The 18,348-nt window shown below is 37.2% G+C and overlaps 2 protein-coding genes across 3 annotated transcripts in view; both read left to right on the top strand.

Annotated features, from left to right (window-relative positions):
• The window catches only part of strip2 (striatin interacting protein 2), a 59,903-nt gene extending 50,579 nt beyond the window's left edge, over positions 1 to 9,324 (top strand). The window contains exons 18-22 of one of the 2 annotated variants that reach the window (XM_036577453.1): positions 139 to 239; positions 341 to 407; positions 555 to 659; positions 2,293 to 2,497; positions 5,897 to 9,324. In XM_036577453.1, coding sequence (XP_036433346.1) covers positions 139 to 239; positions 341 to 407; positions 555 to 659; positions 2,293 to 2,497; positions 5,897 to 6,147 — 729 coding nt within the window. In that variant the 3' untranslated portion in view covers positions 6,148 to 9,324. The remainder of the gene's footprint in view (positions 1 to 138; positions 240 to 340; positions 408 to 554; positions 660 to 2,292; positions 2,498 to 5,896) is intronic. The other variant, XM_036577454.1, reaches the window with a different exon arrangement.
• Positions 9,325 to 9,753: 429 nt separating this feature from the next.
• Positions 9,754 to 18,204, top strand: LOC118812435 (small lysine-rich protein 1). The gene is made up of 3 exons (XM_036577455.1): positions 9,754 to 10,876; positions 11,190 to 11,229; positions 15,368 to 18,204. Exons 2-3 carry the CDS (start codon positions 11,227 to 11,229, stop codon positions 15,623 to 15,625), a joined length of 261 nt encoding a protein of 86 aa, XP_036433348.1. The 5' UTR covers positions 9,754 to 10,876; positions 11,190 to 11,226; the 3' UTR covers positions 15,626 to 18,204.
• Positions 18,205 to 18,348: the final 144 nt, after the last annotated feature.

Genomic DNA, 18,348 nt, shown 5'->3' with positions numbered 1-18,348 from the left:
TGATTTATGATAATTAAACGTGCTTCTGAACAGCTTGACAGATTTTCTTGCGCAGAAACAATATGCAATATTACATGCAATATTAGATGCGTCTCATGAGCTGAGCTGTAATTACTGTGCTTGCTTCGTCCTGTGCAGTTTGAGTATGTGTCCCAGCATCTGGTGTTTGCCAACTGCATCCCCCTCATTCTCAAGTTCTTCAACCAGAACATCATGTCCTATATCAGTGCCAAAAACAGGTAGGACATGTTTAGGCCTCTGCCTCTTGAACACCAAACATTCTTGGATATGTGTTCATATGTGTTTAATCATTGTGTTGCACTGTGTGCTCTGACTGCAGTATATGTGTGCTGGATTTCCCTCACTGTGTGGTCCATGAGATGCCTGAGCTAACTGCTGAAAGCCTGGTAATTTCTACTTTCTATTGACTCTTCTCAGTATTTCTCTTTCGCCAGTGCTGCTCATCTGTAAGATGATCTAAACGGGTGTAAGCAATGAGTCTAAAAAAATCTCTGAGATGTACGTTGTCTGGTTGTGTCTGTTTATGTTAACAGGAAGCTGGAGACAGTAATCAGTTCTGTTGGAGGAATCTGTTCTCCTGCATCAACCTACTGCGAATTCTCAACAAACTCACTAAGTGGAAGCACTCTAGGACGATGGTGAGATATAACATATAGCATTCTGAGTTTTGATATTTTATATTTTGCATTTCAAGATTGCTTTAAATCAAAGTGTTACAGTCCTGTGCAGTAATCTAAATAGAATATTAATTTTTCAATTTTTAAACATGAGTGGGGTGATAAAGGATACATACATATCCATACATTTTATTATATTTACTTACATTTACAGCATTTAGCAAACGTTTTTTTCCAGAGTGACTCTCAAAAGTGCTTTGTTGTCTGCTTGGAGATACATCTTAGCTAGTACAAATAGGTTAGAGTAAAAGCTACTTCTGAGCTCGGATATTGCTAGAAACAAAAGCCTATGTTGAGACCTAGAGAAAAATAAAAAGAAGTAGATGTAGTGCAATAAAGTACATTTTAATTAGTGCAGTAATAAGTTACTTATGTCAGTATATTGGAATAAGTTTCTAAATGCTATAAAATTACACAAGGTTCTGTCTGAAGCGGGGCTTGAACCCTCTTTTCCCGCTTGACGACTGTTAATCATCCCCTACCTAGTAACTGTGAGAGTTATTTATTTATTTATTTATTAACAACATTTTTTAAAAAATGAGTGCCAACTAATAAACTCATTTTAAAAAAACTAAAACAAGGGCTTTTGGATTTTTGTAGCTTGGTCTTTATTTGATAGTTTTAATAAAGGTTTTTGATTAGCCTTGATTGATTACCAAGTATTACTCTTAAGGAAGAAAAGAAATAATATAAAAATTTACTTAATGGTTCTGATAACATAATTATTATTTCATTGTCAGTTAAATAGACCTGATGCACAATGTGGCACATATATTTTGTTTATACATGTACGTATATTTTTATTCCATTGGGGTATTAAGGGTGGATGATATGCACTCAAATTTGTATCATGATAATTTCCACTATACTGCCAATGGCAATATAATATCATGATATACCCAAAAAAAAATGAGTACTACTACTAATAAAATATTATTACTAACCTCAACAGTATTGATAAATGTTGATGACAATGCTGATGATGCTGAAGCTATTTAATTATTTATTTCTGTTTTGGCATTTTTGCACTTATTACAGTATCCATGGTATGGTTAAATCCATCCTCTGCAACAATGACAAATGTCTATTAAAGGAATAGTTTTCCACTTTCCCCAAATGTAGTCTGTAATCATGACATGCTTGGTGTAGCTGGAGCTATGAGGCTAATACAGCTAACAAGTAACTGAAGCTTATATCCAACCAATTAGCATTGTGCAAGGTGTACGTCCAAACCATCACACAGTTGCCTCAATCCACATTATGATTGTAATCTGAAATAGATTTGCTTATGTGGTTTCTGACACTGTATGACATACTGTTATAAAATTGTTGATAAAATAGCAAAAGTACAGATAAGAAAAGAGTAGCGACAAGCTCAGACTTCACTGTTTTTGTTCTGTTTTGGCTGTTCAGTTTAGTGCAGGGGACTTTTTTTTCCCAAATATTCCATTTGATCGTATGGAGGATACTATGTGTAATGGTGTTGTCATGTGTCATGTGGTAAAATTCATATGACAGCACTAGGATTAGTTCTGGGTCAGTGGAGTTTGATACCTTAGATGCTGCTAGAAGCTGACTATGCACTCTTCTCCAGATGCTGGTGGTGTTTAAGTCTGCTCCAATCCTGAAGAGGGCACTGAAAGTCAAGCAAGCTATGATGCAACTCTATGTACTCAAACTCCTCAAGATTCAGACGAAGTACCTTGGCCGCCAGTGGAGAAAGAGCAACATGAAGACCATGTCGGCCATCTATCAGAAGGTCCGCCATCGGCTTAATGATGACTGGGCCTATGGGAATGGTAAGAACCATGGCATCTTCAGTCCACTGTGTCAAGTTATATAAGTGAGAACAGCGTATTGTTTGTGAAAGATAGTATTTCAGATTATAAGGGAATTATAACCTATAAAGACAGCTATAAAAAGATCAAAATTCATCTTCCTGTCTGATTAAAAATGTATTTTTTTATTCTATTTTTAGTTTCCATTTTTATTTCAAAACCTTGTCATCCCAACCACAAATAAGTATACAAAGGAATAAAATAACATTTCTCCAGTGCAACACACAAGACAGTACTGTACAAGTGACCAGTGACATAGACATAAACACACACAACAACACAAAACTATGCTCAGAGCCCAAGAACAAATATAACTTAACAAATAAACAGGACAAAACAGTATGAGGCAGAAAGTAAATTGTAATTAATGAAATAGAGTACAGAGCTTAGTAGGCTGGGTAGTAACATAATACATGTAACAGTGTTATGTAATCAGGATACATAAAAGGTAACTGTATTCTGTTACAGTTACAGGAAAAGGGCAGTATACAGATTACATGTATATGCTAAAAATAGAGTGATTACAAGCAGGATTACAGAAAAACACACGGGTCATTATTTCTTGCCTGTGTTTGTCTCTATAGATAAATTTGGCTGCTAAATGCAGACATTGTGGTGAATTTTTTTCTTGAGAGTGAGAGTTTAGCGCTTTCAACAGCGTGAGAAGAGAAATAGCTCTCTGTGGCTCTGCTAAGGGGAGACAGCTTGTTGTGGCAAGCGGTAAACTCGCACGAAAGGGGAAAAAAAATTAATCACGAAATCTACATTTAGCTGACAAACAGCAAGTTTACTATGGCAATAATGTTAACCTAGAACTTACAGAGCCAAGTTCAAATCAGCTTTTTTGTTTCTTTGGCTGCTATTATGATTGGGACTGATGTCGGTTTTCTTATTGGAACAGTGTGAGTTAGAAATTAAAAACTGAGTTGAGATGAAAAGCTTGCCAAACTTCAAAGAAAACCAAACTGAGAACAGTAGAACTCAGCCATGTCTGTTAGAGTGACAGGTGTGAACGGTTTGCTCGGCAGTGAAATTCACATCATTCATGCGAATGCAGCTTTAAGGGTAGATCACTTTGCATAACAAAATGTAAAGCTTATTTGTATGTTCTATTTTCATATTCCACGTCATTCTAGCATACGTGATGAGTTGTTGAAGACTGAGACTAAGTGATTAAACAGGTGACAAACTTCCGGTGTGTTACTGCTTGAGTTGGCTGAAAACCTGCAGCCACACCAGCCCTTTGTGGATAAGGTTGGACACCACTGACGTAGAGCAAGTGGTTGGTAGCAGCATTATAAAACATTACAAAACAGTCAATTTTGACCACACACTCAGATTGTACATTGTTCTACCCATGTTGTTACAGTGCTCAAAAGTAATCCTGAGACATCTCTGTCATCGTTTGTATTTTTTAAATTATTACATTTGTTAATATAGTGTGGAAAGTGCTTTAACATATTCAAAGGTATTTCTACTAACCTACGTAAAGGAAAGAGACGCTTATGGTTAAGTGGTTTAAGTTCCCTTACTAAAGTTTTAAATTCAGTACTGGAATCATTTTAAAGTTTCATTTAGTAAACCTGGTCATTACTGGTTGGTATAACTTCTGATAACAATGAAGAAATTATAACCTTAGCTCAAATTGATAAATAAGCGAGTCATGAATTGTATTTAGTGAGCGTTCTAAGACCTTTTGAGCACTGTTTATCTGACACCAGCACTTTTTTCATTCACTGCCCAACAACAATGGTCGCTTTAACCCTTGTGTGATGTTGGGGTCTGTGGGACCCATTTTCAATGTTTACCAAAAGAAAAAATGCAATTTATTATTATTTCAACCCCATTATTTCCTTGGCCTTTGCTCATTTTCTGTGAAGATCATATAAAATAACACATTTTCAAAGACTTCACACTGGTGTTGGGGTGAACCCACGGGGAATAAAAGTGTGGAGGTGCTGTGTCCCTTCACTGTTCTCCTCCTACATGGCCTGCTGTTAGTGTGTGTGTGTCTGTGTGTATATGTGTTTGTATATGTGTGCGTGTGTGTGTGCGGGACAGGCTGCTGACTGGCTACAGCTGCTAAAGGAGAACCCTACACTGGCCTATTGTGATATTTTAAACATCTGGCATTTTACATAAATTGCTATGGCTGTATTGATAAAAAAAAATCAATAATGCAGTAACAAAACAGAGTAACAAAAACATGAACAACACACAAGGGTTAAGCTGTTGGAACCACTTTTTTGTTGGAAGAAACAGCCAGTATTATAAACATGACCAGTGATATAGACTCTACATAGTGTAATTAAACAAGACGTGCATTACACTTATACAATGAAGAAGTACACAATAGTTCAAAACTAGGTCTGGAGGCCAAGAATAATCTAATACAAAAAGTATGCCTTAAAAATATAATGTTTAATAATATAATTAGTGCAGAAGAGTACAGAGCTGAGTAGATTACCTCTGCAAATTATATGTAAATCATAAACAGTGTGGTGCATGGTGCTTGATATACAGATGGCAGCTGGTTTTTCATCCACTGACCAACATGGTTGCCTTACTCCAAGCTGCTGGAACTACTTTTTTGGTGGAAGAAGGAAGAAGAAACATATTTGAAACAATGGCTGCGTCCAGAAACTTTTGCTACTTTTTCTGTCCTCCCCCTTCCATTCTACTGCTCCTCTCCTACCCCGGAAAAAGACGGAGGAATTGAGGAGAGGAAAGGAGCGGGAGAAATAGAGAGAATGTTGACTATTGATGAAATGAGACAATCACAATGCTCACTTGAATGCAACGCCTAAGCTGCAACACAAAGCCTGCCTATTCACGCTGGTGTGGTTTTATACTCCATGTTTTTTTTAATTGTATTTTACACCACGTACAAAATACACAACACAGATAATTAGAATCTAAAGTATAGTTGGATTTTACCCTAAAATCTGTAAAAGACTCTAAAAGGCATGCATAGATGTATCCTCCACTTAAACCAATTTCAGCAGCTGTTTGAAGTGGCTACTCTCATCTTCTGTGGTATTCAGACAGCCGGTAAGAAATCATTTTTTGGGTCACAGAGGAGAGGAGGGGGATCAGTAGGAAAAAGCAGTAACTTTCTGGACATTTCTGGACGCAGCCAGTGTTCGTCTTCTTTGCTTTACTTCCTCTGTTGTATAAGAGCAATGGAACTGTGAGTTCCATGAGTTATCACAAATAACATCACAGCAGTGTTGAACTACTCCCTCTCATGTTCTATTGCTTAATCATACCAGGAAATTAATGAGAACAGTCCTTGAGAGGTGAATGTGGACAGTCCTGAGAAAAAGGCTATCATATTTCTCTCTCATTCTTATCTGTCAGATATCGATGCTCGGCCATGGGACTTTCAGGCAGAGGAGTGTGCCCTGCGGGAGAGCATTGAGAAGTTCAACACCAGACGCTACGATAAAAACCAGAACAGCGAGTTTGCGCCAGTGGATAACTGCCTGCAGAGTGTGCTGGGTCAGCGGGTGGAGCTGCCCGAGGACTTCCACTACAGCTATGAGATGTGGCTGGAGAGAGAGGTCTTTTCGCAGCCCATCCAGTGGGAGGGCCTGCTGCAGGCCCAGTGATGGAGCTACAGTGAAAAAAGAGGTGGAAAAGGATATTTTAACCCAAACTAGACTGAAACAACCTACTGTGCGTTTACGAGCAGCCCACATGCACAGAAACACACACACTCGGTCACTTAAATACACGCAAGCATGCAGACAGAGCACCTGTGCCAACTGTATTCTTCATGTAAATGAATGCTTGTAAATAGAGATGTTCAAATACAGTGTATGGGCTTTGAAATGGTAACCCTCCTTTACTGGTGATTGATGATAATATAAGCACATCAAGTGGGCATGATGCATCAAGTGCTTCTATAAAAACATAAATATTTATCACAATGTCAACTCCTCACTACAGTACGAGAGACGACACACACTGCCGGTCAAAGTTCTGGGACACTGCGTTCATTTGAAAGGAAAGTCCTACTTTTACTTTTTAATTATGTAAGAGAAAACTTGCAAAAGTTACTTGCAAATGCTTGCAAATGTAAAACATTTGTTTATGAAGAGCAGTTTTTGAAAAGCACAGATTTTGTTTCAGATGTGCTTTAAACAGCTAAGACGATTTGAGTGCCGATGAGTCCTGACATCACAACAAGGTAGTGATGGACATTCTGGCTCATTTCAGTGATTTAGCTCCAATAAGGGATAATAATACAATTTCAAGCTTCCAAACAGCTCTTTATTCAGTAGCAAAATCAGTTTTTTGTATCTAAAATTAACCAAGTTAGCAAAATCGTCTGTCATTTAATTTTCAATAAAATCTAATAATATCTTTAGTAAACTGATGAACAAAAATTGCATTATGTTTAGCAGGTTTAGGCATAATGAGGGGCACAGCCAGAATGTTCCAAGGAGATCCAGGTGGGTCCTGTGATTTTCAGCTACAGCAACATTAGATCTACCCATTTATTTCATCTTAACTTATAAAATACAAAGATACAACCAAACAGCTCTTTATTTCACTACAAGGGGATAAAATATTATCACACATATGTATGTGATATTATTTTCCTCAAAGTAAACCTGGTTAATATGTTATCGAAAATGGAAAAAGAAAATATGCTCATTAACATTAAAAAGGAATTCCACCATAATCTCTATAGTCTCGTTACCATGTAAACGAAGTGTTGCACCATTCTAGAGAAGAATAGTCTGAATTGTTGTGATAGGAACCAGACGTCTGAAGCATTTATTGTCTCTGACAGCTGCATCACAGCAGGTTATCTCATGAAAAGGTAATGAACATGCTGCCTGATGCCATGATATGATAGTTTTGAAATAAGGCTTCAACACAAAACTTATTTTTTGAAGCACATTCATGGCGGAGAGGTACATACAGGGCATTAAAAGGCAAAGACTGCCCAAAGAAAACTACCTTTTTTCAGATTTACCACTGTAATCAACATTACATATAAAAACTCTTAAGACACATGGGTTCATGGGTCATTTTAAGTGGTAAATAAAGTAGTTATATTTGCAAAGACGTCACAGCCCCGGGATCCCTCTCACCACCATTGTTAAAAATAGACAGTGCACCATGTTTACATGTTTACGTCTCAACCACTGAATTATGCAGAAATTTGAAAAAAGTGTTGGAATTCCTCTTCTAAAACAGTGTCCCCAAGCATTTGACTGGCTGTGTGTCCATATATTTCTATTGTATAATAATGAATGCTCAAATACTAGAAGTATTATAAGTAAGTTCTAATGAAAAGAGTGAAGGGATTTATTTATTTATCATTATCTCTCTCAGTCTGGAACTGCTGGTAGAACTTTTATTTTTGATGCATACGCACGTATATAAATAGAATGGAAAGAAAATATATCTGGGCTTAGCACATTCTGTCTCTGTTGTTGTGCTAAAGAGACTCGATATGTCCAAGAAGAAAAAGCCCAAAATGGCAGCTAGAAGCATAGCTCATGTGTCAGCGGGACCGGAAGAACTGGTCTTTAAAGATTCCTTTCAGAAACTGCTGCTGTCTCTGTGTATACAGACGAGGCGTATGGCAGGAACGTCCTTGAGAAAGCAGTAAAGTCTCAATTCTCTTTGTCTCTCAGATGTCAAGCGCTTCCTCCCACTCCGTACACATAGAATGGGCCCCTAACAGCACAGCACAAAAGCACTAAAGTGTCCTTGGTGAATAGTATCACCCACCTTACAATTAACAAACTTCCCACACCATGGTGCTGATTTTTAACACTGCTTTTTGTCATCATTTCCTCTCTTTCACACCTTCTCTCTACTGCTCCCCCTCTCTCGCCCACTCTATCTCTCTCTCTTTCCCACATGATTTCTCCCTCTCTCTCTCCTTCCTTCTTGCTTGCTCTCCTTCTTGCTTGTCCACCCTTCTCTCTCTCTGTCTCTCTCTCTCTTTCTCACACTCTTCCCCTTCTTTTTTGCTTGTCTCTCTGTCTCTCTCTCTTTCTCACACTCTTCCCCCTTTCTTGCTTGTCCACCTTTCTCTCTCTCTCTCTCTCTTTCTCTCTTTCTTACACTTTCCCCCCTTTCTTGCTTGTCTCTCTCTCTGTCTCTCTCTCTCTCTTCCCCTCTCATCTCATCCTCTCTGTTGCTGTCTTTCTTACTCTTTTTTTGCTTGTCCACCCTTCTCTCTCTCTCTCGTTTTCTCCCCATCTCATATTCCTTCACACCTTCTCTCTATCTCTCCCCCCTCTATCTCTCTCACGCTCTTTCTCCCTCTCTCTCTCCCCTCCCTTTGTCTCTCTCTCTTCCTCTTGCTGTCTCTCTTTCTCTCTCTCGCAGTCTTGTCCTCCCTTTCTCTCTCTTTTTTCTTGTTCCCTCTCTCTCTCTCTCTCTCTCTCTCTCTCCCCTGTCTCTCTCTCCCCCTGTCTCTCTTGCCCTCCCCACTTTACCTACCTATAAAACTAGCAAATATTTTCTAATCATTTTTATTACCATTTCCAGTGTTTGATTAAAAGTTGAAGGTGCTGGTGTTAATCGTCTACCTAACAGTGAGGTAACTGTAGATTCATACCAAATTCAGCCCTTTTTATAAACACACTGATTTACTGTACAGAATATGAGATGATGAGTCTTTATTGCAGAGTAAATGTTCGAAATTGTTGTATTTGTCTTGAAAAAGCTACAGAGAGACGTATTTCACCTTAAATCCATTATCATGTCTCAGTTTTGTTTTGGTGTCATTGTCCCAGAATTAAAATATCGCATCTTAAGATACAGTTATCTCTCTTCTTCTGCTCTCAAAGACGCTTTAATGAAGATGAGTATGTAATTCCCAGCTTAAGCGGACATCACCATCTAGTGGAGAACACTATGCCAGTATTTTTACTGACCACCAGCAGAAGACCACTAGCAGAAATAAAGAGGTATTTAGAGTAATTCTGAGCACAGCACATTCTGCCCCTGTTTGAAAGTTAAAGAGACGTGATTATGTCTAAGCAGAAAAAGCCCAAAGTGGCAGCTGTAAGCACATCTTATTTTTCAGTAGGACTAGACGTTCTGAGAACGATGTGAAGAATTAAATAATATTTGTCATTTGATTAAAGTTGATTCCCCAGTTTGAACAGCGTATATTTTAGCGTATATTTAGTGAAATGTACAAGAAGTTACCCTAAAGCTAGAGAAAACTGAATAATTCCCTGCCAAACCTCAAGAGCCCAGCCAGATTACAGCGTGGATTTCCACAAAAATGTGAACAGCAAGATGGAACTGTCCTTATTCAGGAAAAAGTTTGACGAATGTAGGATTTAGGGTCATAATGGTGCATTTTATTTGTGAAGCCATTTCCACATCATACTGTAGTTTCAAATATCATACAGAAATTAATAATTGATATGTTTGATAGAAATATTGTAATACTGCATAAAACCAAAGTTTAGCAAAAAGAAACTGACTGAAAAATCAAAACTAAAACTGACTAAATTGCAAAGGTGAAAGATTTCATGCTTTGTTATAAAGGTTAGACAATTCTATTAATGTAACTAGTGGATTTTGAATTTTTAATATTATATTTATGCTCGGTTGAAATTTTCATTTAGTTCAGTCAGATATGAGCATTCTGTAAACCAGGGGTGTCCAATTGCATCCGCAAAGGGCTGGTGTGGCTGCAAGTTTTCACTCCATACGAGCTGAAGCACAACTGATTCTACTTGTTTAATCAGTTGGTCTTAGTCTTCAAACATTTCATCATGTGATCTCCTGCTTTGTTGGAGTGAAAACCTGCAGCCACACTGGCCCTCTGCGGATAAGATTGCAGATAACTCATTGTTTAAGGTGTGATTTAGAACCTGATGGGCCAAACTTTACAACATCATGACTAAAATACTATGTGGAGAACAGTTCTCACAGTTTGCATGGTTGTATGGATTTTTCATGGAAATCCATGACCTGCTGTGCTGGTATAGAATAACCCAACTTCAGCAACAGACTTGTCTTTCTTAGAAGGAGTCGTTGTTGCTTACTCTCTTTTTTTTTTGTTCACTTACTTTCTAAGCTTAAATGATGCTGCAGTGAAAGTGTTGGCCTGGTAGTCTGTCACATTATAAATTGATGCCAACTGATCAAACAGTGGATTATCCTGAGCACGTGTGGGGGATGACATCCTAGCCAACAACAGTCTGGGCCAACCTGAAGAGTGAGCTGGTGACAGAGGGCTGGGATGGCATGCTGCTGTCCCGTCTCTACGACAACCCTCTACAAACAAAAAACTATTCAGAAGACAGAGGCCCACAGTGCAGAGAGCGCGTGGAAGAACCCTCCTCTCCGGTAGGACGTGCTTTCTCTGGTTATTAACAATAATGGCAGAAATCTTTATGTCCTCCTTGTGACTTCAGGAACAAGAGTTTATTCTGTTTTGCACAGATAGAGGAATTTAGACGAAGGGGGTGTGAAGTCAAGAGCTGCATGAGTAGTGTGTGCATGATTATGCAGTACAGCATAGTGTATGTTGTAAAAGAACATGATTAGACAAAATTGAGGTGTCAGTAGGCCTTAACTGGCAGAAGGCAATGGAAGAGTGCCAAGGTGAATGGCCAAGTAGGCAACACTTACATGATTTATAGATTTTTCCTGTCTGCAGGTCCCTCAAGTCCTGGATAAAAAGCTGAGACTGTAAAATGGTAAGTTAGTGTAACATGAAAATAATATTTAACTGAAATTTTATTGACCTGAAAATTCTCCAGGTACATATAACAGTGTCATTTAGGGTTGTTGGGATTATTCAATTCAAACAAAGTACTGACAGATTTTGGCAAAATACTTTGAACACAGTGATGGCTGAATACTGAATACAATGTCCTAAATGTATTCAACAATGTATTCCTTTACAATACATAAAAAGTAACATACTCAGAATTTATTTAGAGCACATTCTGGACTACATCCTCAGAAGGCATATTGAAAAACTATGCTATGTTGTAATTTTTATTTAATTCATACTGTTTCTTGCAGTTTTCTCCATGTAAATCTCATCACCTGTCCACTTTAATCCACTGCTGCTCTCACAGTTCCCCTGAGCAGGACGCCACCTGTCCCATTAAGCAAACAATTCGGCATACATGAATAACAAAATCTTGTGAATTTGACTGTAAACTGAGCAGCTGTGATTTTCAGCTAATTTTGGTTTATGTGTGGAACATAATGGCAGAAACACACACAAGTCTGGTACAACACCAATGCTAAGCTTATCACTTGTGAACATGTCTGCTACCGAGGAGAATATTCAGTTCATTCAGCCCTCAAAAGACCTTTACACTGAGATAAATAACTGGCTCATTACGCTGGTTTAACAGTCTACTCAGGCTTTAGCAAGAACTTCAGTGTGTGTAAAGAAGTCATTTGCTGAGGTCCTCTTTCTGAGTGTGTTTACTATGCATACTCTGATTTTCAAATAAAAGTGTTTCTTTTAAAGATTGTATGTTTTTATATTTACTGAGTAGGTATTTTAAAAGCATTCTCCTAAAATTGTAAAGATAACTGTATTCTGAATCTTGTTTTTACAAAATGTAACTTGGACTGAATACAGATTCTTCATTTGTGTATTCTGAATACATACTCGCAATACTTGTATTGCAATACATCATAATCCTGATTACCCTGATCAGTTAGCAGTTTGCATGATGATAAATATTGAAAATTCTCAAAATAGAGGCTGATGTTGCACCTGCTATTATTTGTATTTATGATCCAGTACTGTGTTTGCCTAATTGATATTTCATTATGTTCAAATGTGCTGAATGGTGGACTAAAACAAATCTATGTGATGGCTGGACGCTTCGGGGAGAAGTGTGGAACTAAATCTTTGTTCTCCCAACTAGGATAAAATATCAACTACTATTACTTTTCACTGTATTTATGTTTATTTCGAAATATTCTATTGTTATACCTTTTTAAATAACGTGATTTGGTGGTTTTAAACCATGTGCTTAGACTTTTGCTCAGCACTGGATATTTATACATTTTTAGTGAAGTCCTTTTAAATGTTTATTTGTTTATCATTTTCCAGTACAGACTATTGGAATGGCAATGTATAGTGTAGTACTGTTTAGTTCATTGAAAAAAAACAGTAGATTACTACTGATATGCTCTATGTTAACAAAAAGCTTGGAATCACTTGTCATATTAGCTTAAACAGTGTGGATATATACTATATAAGCCTGACACCAGAAGATACTTCAAGATATTTGTTTTACTCAGTATTTCATTTTTTTGGGATCACCAAAAGATTATTAAATGATAAACAATATACTGTAATCATGTATTCGTAGTAGGGTCATTCCATATCAACTCACTCAGCCCTCCCAGTTAATGTCATAAATTTTCCTGAAAATAATGATGTGAAAACTTCTATTAAATTCACAAGACCTTGCAAAATCCTAAAGCTCTACTCCAAGTACTTTTTTAGCTATGAATTTTTATTATTTTTGGGATTCTTTGCATGTGCATTCTCAGCCTCACCAATTGCTTATTTTTTGCTGGATTTGGTTGAAATTTCTACTGAACATGAAAGAAACTCTAAGGATAATTTGCAACATGGATTTATGTATTGCTGAATGTTTCACAGTAATCAAATTTAAAAAATATTTTTTACCCGAACTACAAATCTTTTAACTTTCAAAAATTAATATCTCCACTAGTTTTTACTTTATTGCAACCAGATTTTAATTCTGTGTAGAATTAACATAGTTCTATCTATAAATTCATGGGACCTTGCAGGCCGCTCACAGACTACTTGGGGATGTATGAATTAACTTGTTTTACACGAGGAAATCTGTTGTTGCAAAATATTTTGGAAGTTGGCATGCTGGTATACTTGGACATACTTTACAAGATGTTCTAGATTTTGGCACTCCTAGAACATGCATCAACAGGGCATGGGCATTGAGGTATATCTGTTGTTGGAGGGGGGGTGGATCTTGGATGCCAGACACCACTGTTGAGCCTTCTGGAGGTGGTGTAGGCTTAATACCATGAGATACTGATGAAGGAAGGTGCCCACTTGACAACCATTGTGAATTGCTCACAAAGGCATCTTTGTTGTTGTTGTTGTGGTTGTTAGTATGGTTAAGTACCAGTGTATGGTCATAGTACATCCTGTTGTGTTATAATTTGGCTAGGTTGTTAGGTATCAGTACTTACATCTGACTGTGAGAGGTTTGGCTGCTGTGGGAAGTCTCCTATCAATAGCACAAGGAACACCTTTTCCTGTGAATGACTAACATTGTGCACACACGCAGAGCAAGATGACATCATCTAGCATGCAACAAATCAAGCCATTACAGGTTGCACCTTGCCAATTTCCTGAACCCAATGAAGCACAGACTCAATAGGCATCACACAGAAATAGAAAACCATGAAGCCAGCATAGTACAGATATCTACCTATGAAATAAAACCACAGAATGTAATTTTACAGCCAGTGAAAAGTATGAAAAAATAGCTATTTTCAATAAATTATTAAATGATGGAGTAATGTACACTGAAAAAATGGTTTGTCAGTTCAACCTAAAAAATTACTACATGTGGGAACAAGCAATTGAACTAGTTTTATTTAACTCAAAAATTACTTTGATCCAAAGAATCATTAATTCAAAGTATTTATTTAGATTGAATAAAACTAATTAAATTGCTTGTTACCACATGGAGTACTTTTTTAGGTTTAACTGACAAGCCATTTTACAGTGTAACATTTTTAAAAAATTTTATATATCTGTAATGAATATTAATACCTTTGCATAGAAAGGTTTCAAGCAAATTCAAACAATCCTTCTTGTGAGAATATACAATAAATATAACTTTATAAATCAGCTCTGTGTCTCTAAATTTTCTCTGCAGGTCCAACTAACTTCTAGATGTGATAGAACTATGTAAAAAAATATTTTTATAATTTGATTATTGTGAAACATTCAGCAATACATGAATACATGTTGCTAATTATCCTTAGGGTTTCTTGCATGTTCAGTATAAATTTCAACCCAATCCAGCAAAAAATAAGCAACTGGTGAGGCTAAAAGTGAAGACCGCAAAGAACCGCAAAAATGATGAAAAGGGACAAACTAAACAACGTACTTAGAATATAGCTATAGGATTTTGCAAGGTCTCCTGAACTTAATAGTTCATGTTTTCACTTGTTTTTTTTCCCTCAACAAAATCCATGCCATGAACTAGGAGGGCTGGGTGAGTTGGTGTGGAATGACCCAGTAACTTCTACCCAGCAACCTCTAAATTTAGTAACATCTAAAAGCCCTAAATTTTTGCAGCTTCCTGGGAATTATTGCAAGTAGAGTAGTAGCATCCTAATACAATAACTTTATCTTTAACAAATTGCTTTAATAGTATTGAAAAAAGTGAATTCAAACTTTTGAATGACAATGAATAAAAACCCATTGGCCAAATTGGCTGAATTGCCATGGATCTCAACAAAGAAAATATCATTCAAAAGCAATCATTTAAAACACCTTTTATTTTGCCTGTGCAGACAAAACCTTCAATCTATAGTTGATCTAGAGGGTGAGAGAGCTCTGAGATCTTAGACTGAAGTTCTGCCTTGAAGGACTGAGACAGAGGTGTAAAGGTCAAGATGTATAGAGAGGAGACGAGGAGGTGGAGAGGTGCAAAAACATCACATGAAACAGAAGGGAAATATGGAAAAATACATCGTTAGGTAGAGGGTCAGACAGGTAGAGGGTCAGACATTTATGACTCCATTTGGTCTTACTCCAAAACGAGTTATTTTATGACTCCATTTGTACTTTTACAGCCTACAAGAGCCAAGAAGTCCAAGTCCCAAAGTGCCAGACCTAGGAAGAAAAGTGACAGGAAGCGGTCAACTAAGAAAAGGTCAGCAAGTGCCAAACCCACACAGCCAGAGGTGGACATTCTCAGTCCAGCAGCCATGGAGAACGCCTACTACATTTCCCATAATGCTGTGGACTGCCTGGAGTTCAGGGGCTTTGGGTGGCCTGAGGCCACTAAGAAAAAAGGAAAGAAATCAAAAAAACAAAAAAGTAAAAAATAAAGAAAGACAAAATCGACAAAAGCTACTTATTGTAAACAAAGGAAATGAAAACAGTGTCATGAATTTTCAGGGATAGATACTGAAAGGATAATATTCTCTTGTACATTTATGCTGATTAAATATATTTTTGCTAACTGAGTTTTCTTTCATGCATACATGTTTGTTACAAATACATATGAGACACCCTTTAATGATTTTTCTGTGCCAAAAAATGGTCGTCACCCAGACCAGTGGAGGGATGAACTACATCTACTAGAACTGGGTATAAATCAGAAAAAAAAGACCTTTAAAAGATGGATTGTCAGTTAATGTTCCCCAGTTAATTTATTTGTATATTGAAAGTATTGGCTTGATGACCAATTGTATGAAGTCATTCAAAAGCTCTCAGAAGTAGAGCACAAAGAGCAAGGAAACTGAAGACCTGTGTCAGCAATGGGTGTGCCATAGAGTGGCTGAATTAACTGTTTATATGGGGTGTCTGGATACTTTTGGACATACAGTGCTGGAGCTGCTCAAATACACTAATGAAGTAAAATGTTTTGGGGCTTTCTATTAGAAAAAGCCTTACAGTGTACATGCCCCAAGCACTTTATACAAACACTTTGACACCTGGGTCATTCTACAGAAATGTCCATTTTAGTGCCCCTAGCATTTACAGATATATTACACTTGAAAAACATGTTAGGGTTACAATGTATTTATAATTGAAAATAAAACAATGTTAACAATGACGTCCTCTTGAGCCATTAGTTTAGCAATATTGTTTTTTAAATCAATTATATAGAATTCCAGGCATCACAGAAGTGCTCGTCCTCACAGTCATGTGTAAAGGGTGAGTGCCATATTTTAAGGTAAAGAACGTTTTTCTGTAATTTTAATTATAATAATCTATACATGACTATGACAAAGAAAACAAATGCCAAATAAATATCATAAAATATATAATGAAAGTTGTGGTCCCCAGGAGTCGTGTCACTGGTGTTACTGTGTAATAAAAAATCTTATTTTGAAATAAAAATCACACTGGTGACATCACGACTTCCTTTTACCTATTTTCTGAGGCTCTATGAAGAAAAGCACATGGTAGGTCCACTGTGTCTTTCAGTTATCAGGAATTTTCTCATTTAGCTCATGATTTCATATGAAGCTTTTAGTTGAAATCACTGGTATGATCTACTTTATTCTTAGGTGATTGTGAAACAATAGAATACAAATGGATTAAATTACATATTTTAGTGGATATTCCATGACTGACAACATGTGGTTTGATGCTCTCACTTTTTTCATTAAAAATGTCACTGGTGTTACTGTGTCTGGTACCTATATTATGTGCAACACCAATGAGGATTGGTAACACCAGTGACTCCTATGGATAGATCAAAAAGTGGACGTTTCTGTAGAATGACCCACCTACTCATTCATGCAATTATCCAATCAGCCAATTGTGTGGCAGCACTGCAGTGCATAAAATCATGTTCACATCAACCATCAGAAGGGGGAAAAACTGTCATTTCAATGATTGTGACCATGACATGATTGTTGGTGCCAGATGGGCTGGTTTGAGTATTTCTATAGCTGTTGATCTCCTAGGATTTTCACACACACAACAGTCTCTAGAGTTTACTTAGACTGGTGCAATAAAGAAAAAAAGATCCAGTGAGCGACAGTTCTGTAAACAGAAATGCTTTCTTATTGAGAGAGGTCAACAGAGAATGGCCAGACTTGTTCTACTTCATAGAAATGATTGTGTAGTAGCATCATAATGGAATCATTTTATACATGTATCTTAACTCAGATAACCACTCTGTACAATTGTGGTGAGCAGAAAAGCATCTCAGAATGCACAACACGTCAAACCTTGAGGCGGATGGGCTACAACAGCTGAAGACCACATCACTTCTGGCAGCCAATAACAGAAAGCTGAGGCTGCAGTGGACAACAGACTCACCAAAACTGGACAGTTGAAGACTGTAAAAACATAGTCTGGTCTGATGAATCTCGATTTCTGCTGAGGCACACAGACGGATGGATCAGAATTTGGCACAACAGCATGACTCCATGGACTCTGCCTTGTATCAACAGTCCACGCTGGTGGAGGTGGTGCAATGGTGTGGGGAATGTTTTTTTTTGTTTGTTTTTTAACACTTTGGGCCTTTTTAATACCAATCAATCATCACTTCAGTGCCACAGCCTATTTAAGTATTGTTGATTGTTGTTCATCCCTTCATGGCCACACTTTACCATCTTCTAATGGCTACTTCCAGCATGATATTGCACCATATCACAAAGCAAAAGTCTCAAACTGGTTTCATGAACATGACAATAAGTTCAGTGTTCTTCAGTGGCCTTCCCAGCCATAGGATGCAGTAGATCGGGAGATTCACAGCATCAAAGTGTACCTGAAAGGTCTGCAGGAATTGCTTGATGCAGTCATGAGATCATGAGGCTGTTATGGGAGCAAAGGGAGGCCCTACCCTGCATTAGTATAATAAAGTGCTTGTTGAGGGTATATTTGAATAATTTTTCCACTTTCTAAATATTTTTCTATATATTTTAGTGCACGATTTCTATTTATTTGCTGAGTCAAAAAAATATATAAATAAATAAATAATTGTACATTAAAACATGCAGAGGTGTGTTCTTGAAAGAGGATGAACTTATTTTCAGTACATTTGCATATAACTGTACAAAATCAGGAGTTAAATATTTGAGAGCTTTCTTTC

Source organism: Colossoma macropomum, unplaced genomic scaffold (genome assembly GCF_904425465.1).
Source record: "Colossoma macropomum unplaced genomic scaffold, Colossoma_macropomum, whole genome shotgun sequence".
NCBI lineage: Eukaryota > Metazoa > Chordata > Actinopteri > Characiformes > Serrasalmidae > Colossoma > Colossoma macropomum.
Note: the sequence above shows the minus strand (reverse complement) of the source record. Positions and strands in the feature narration are given on the sequence as shown.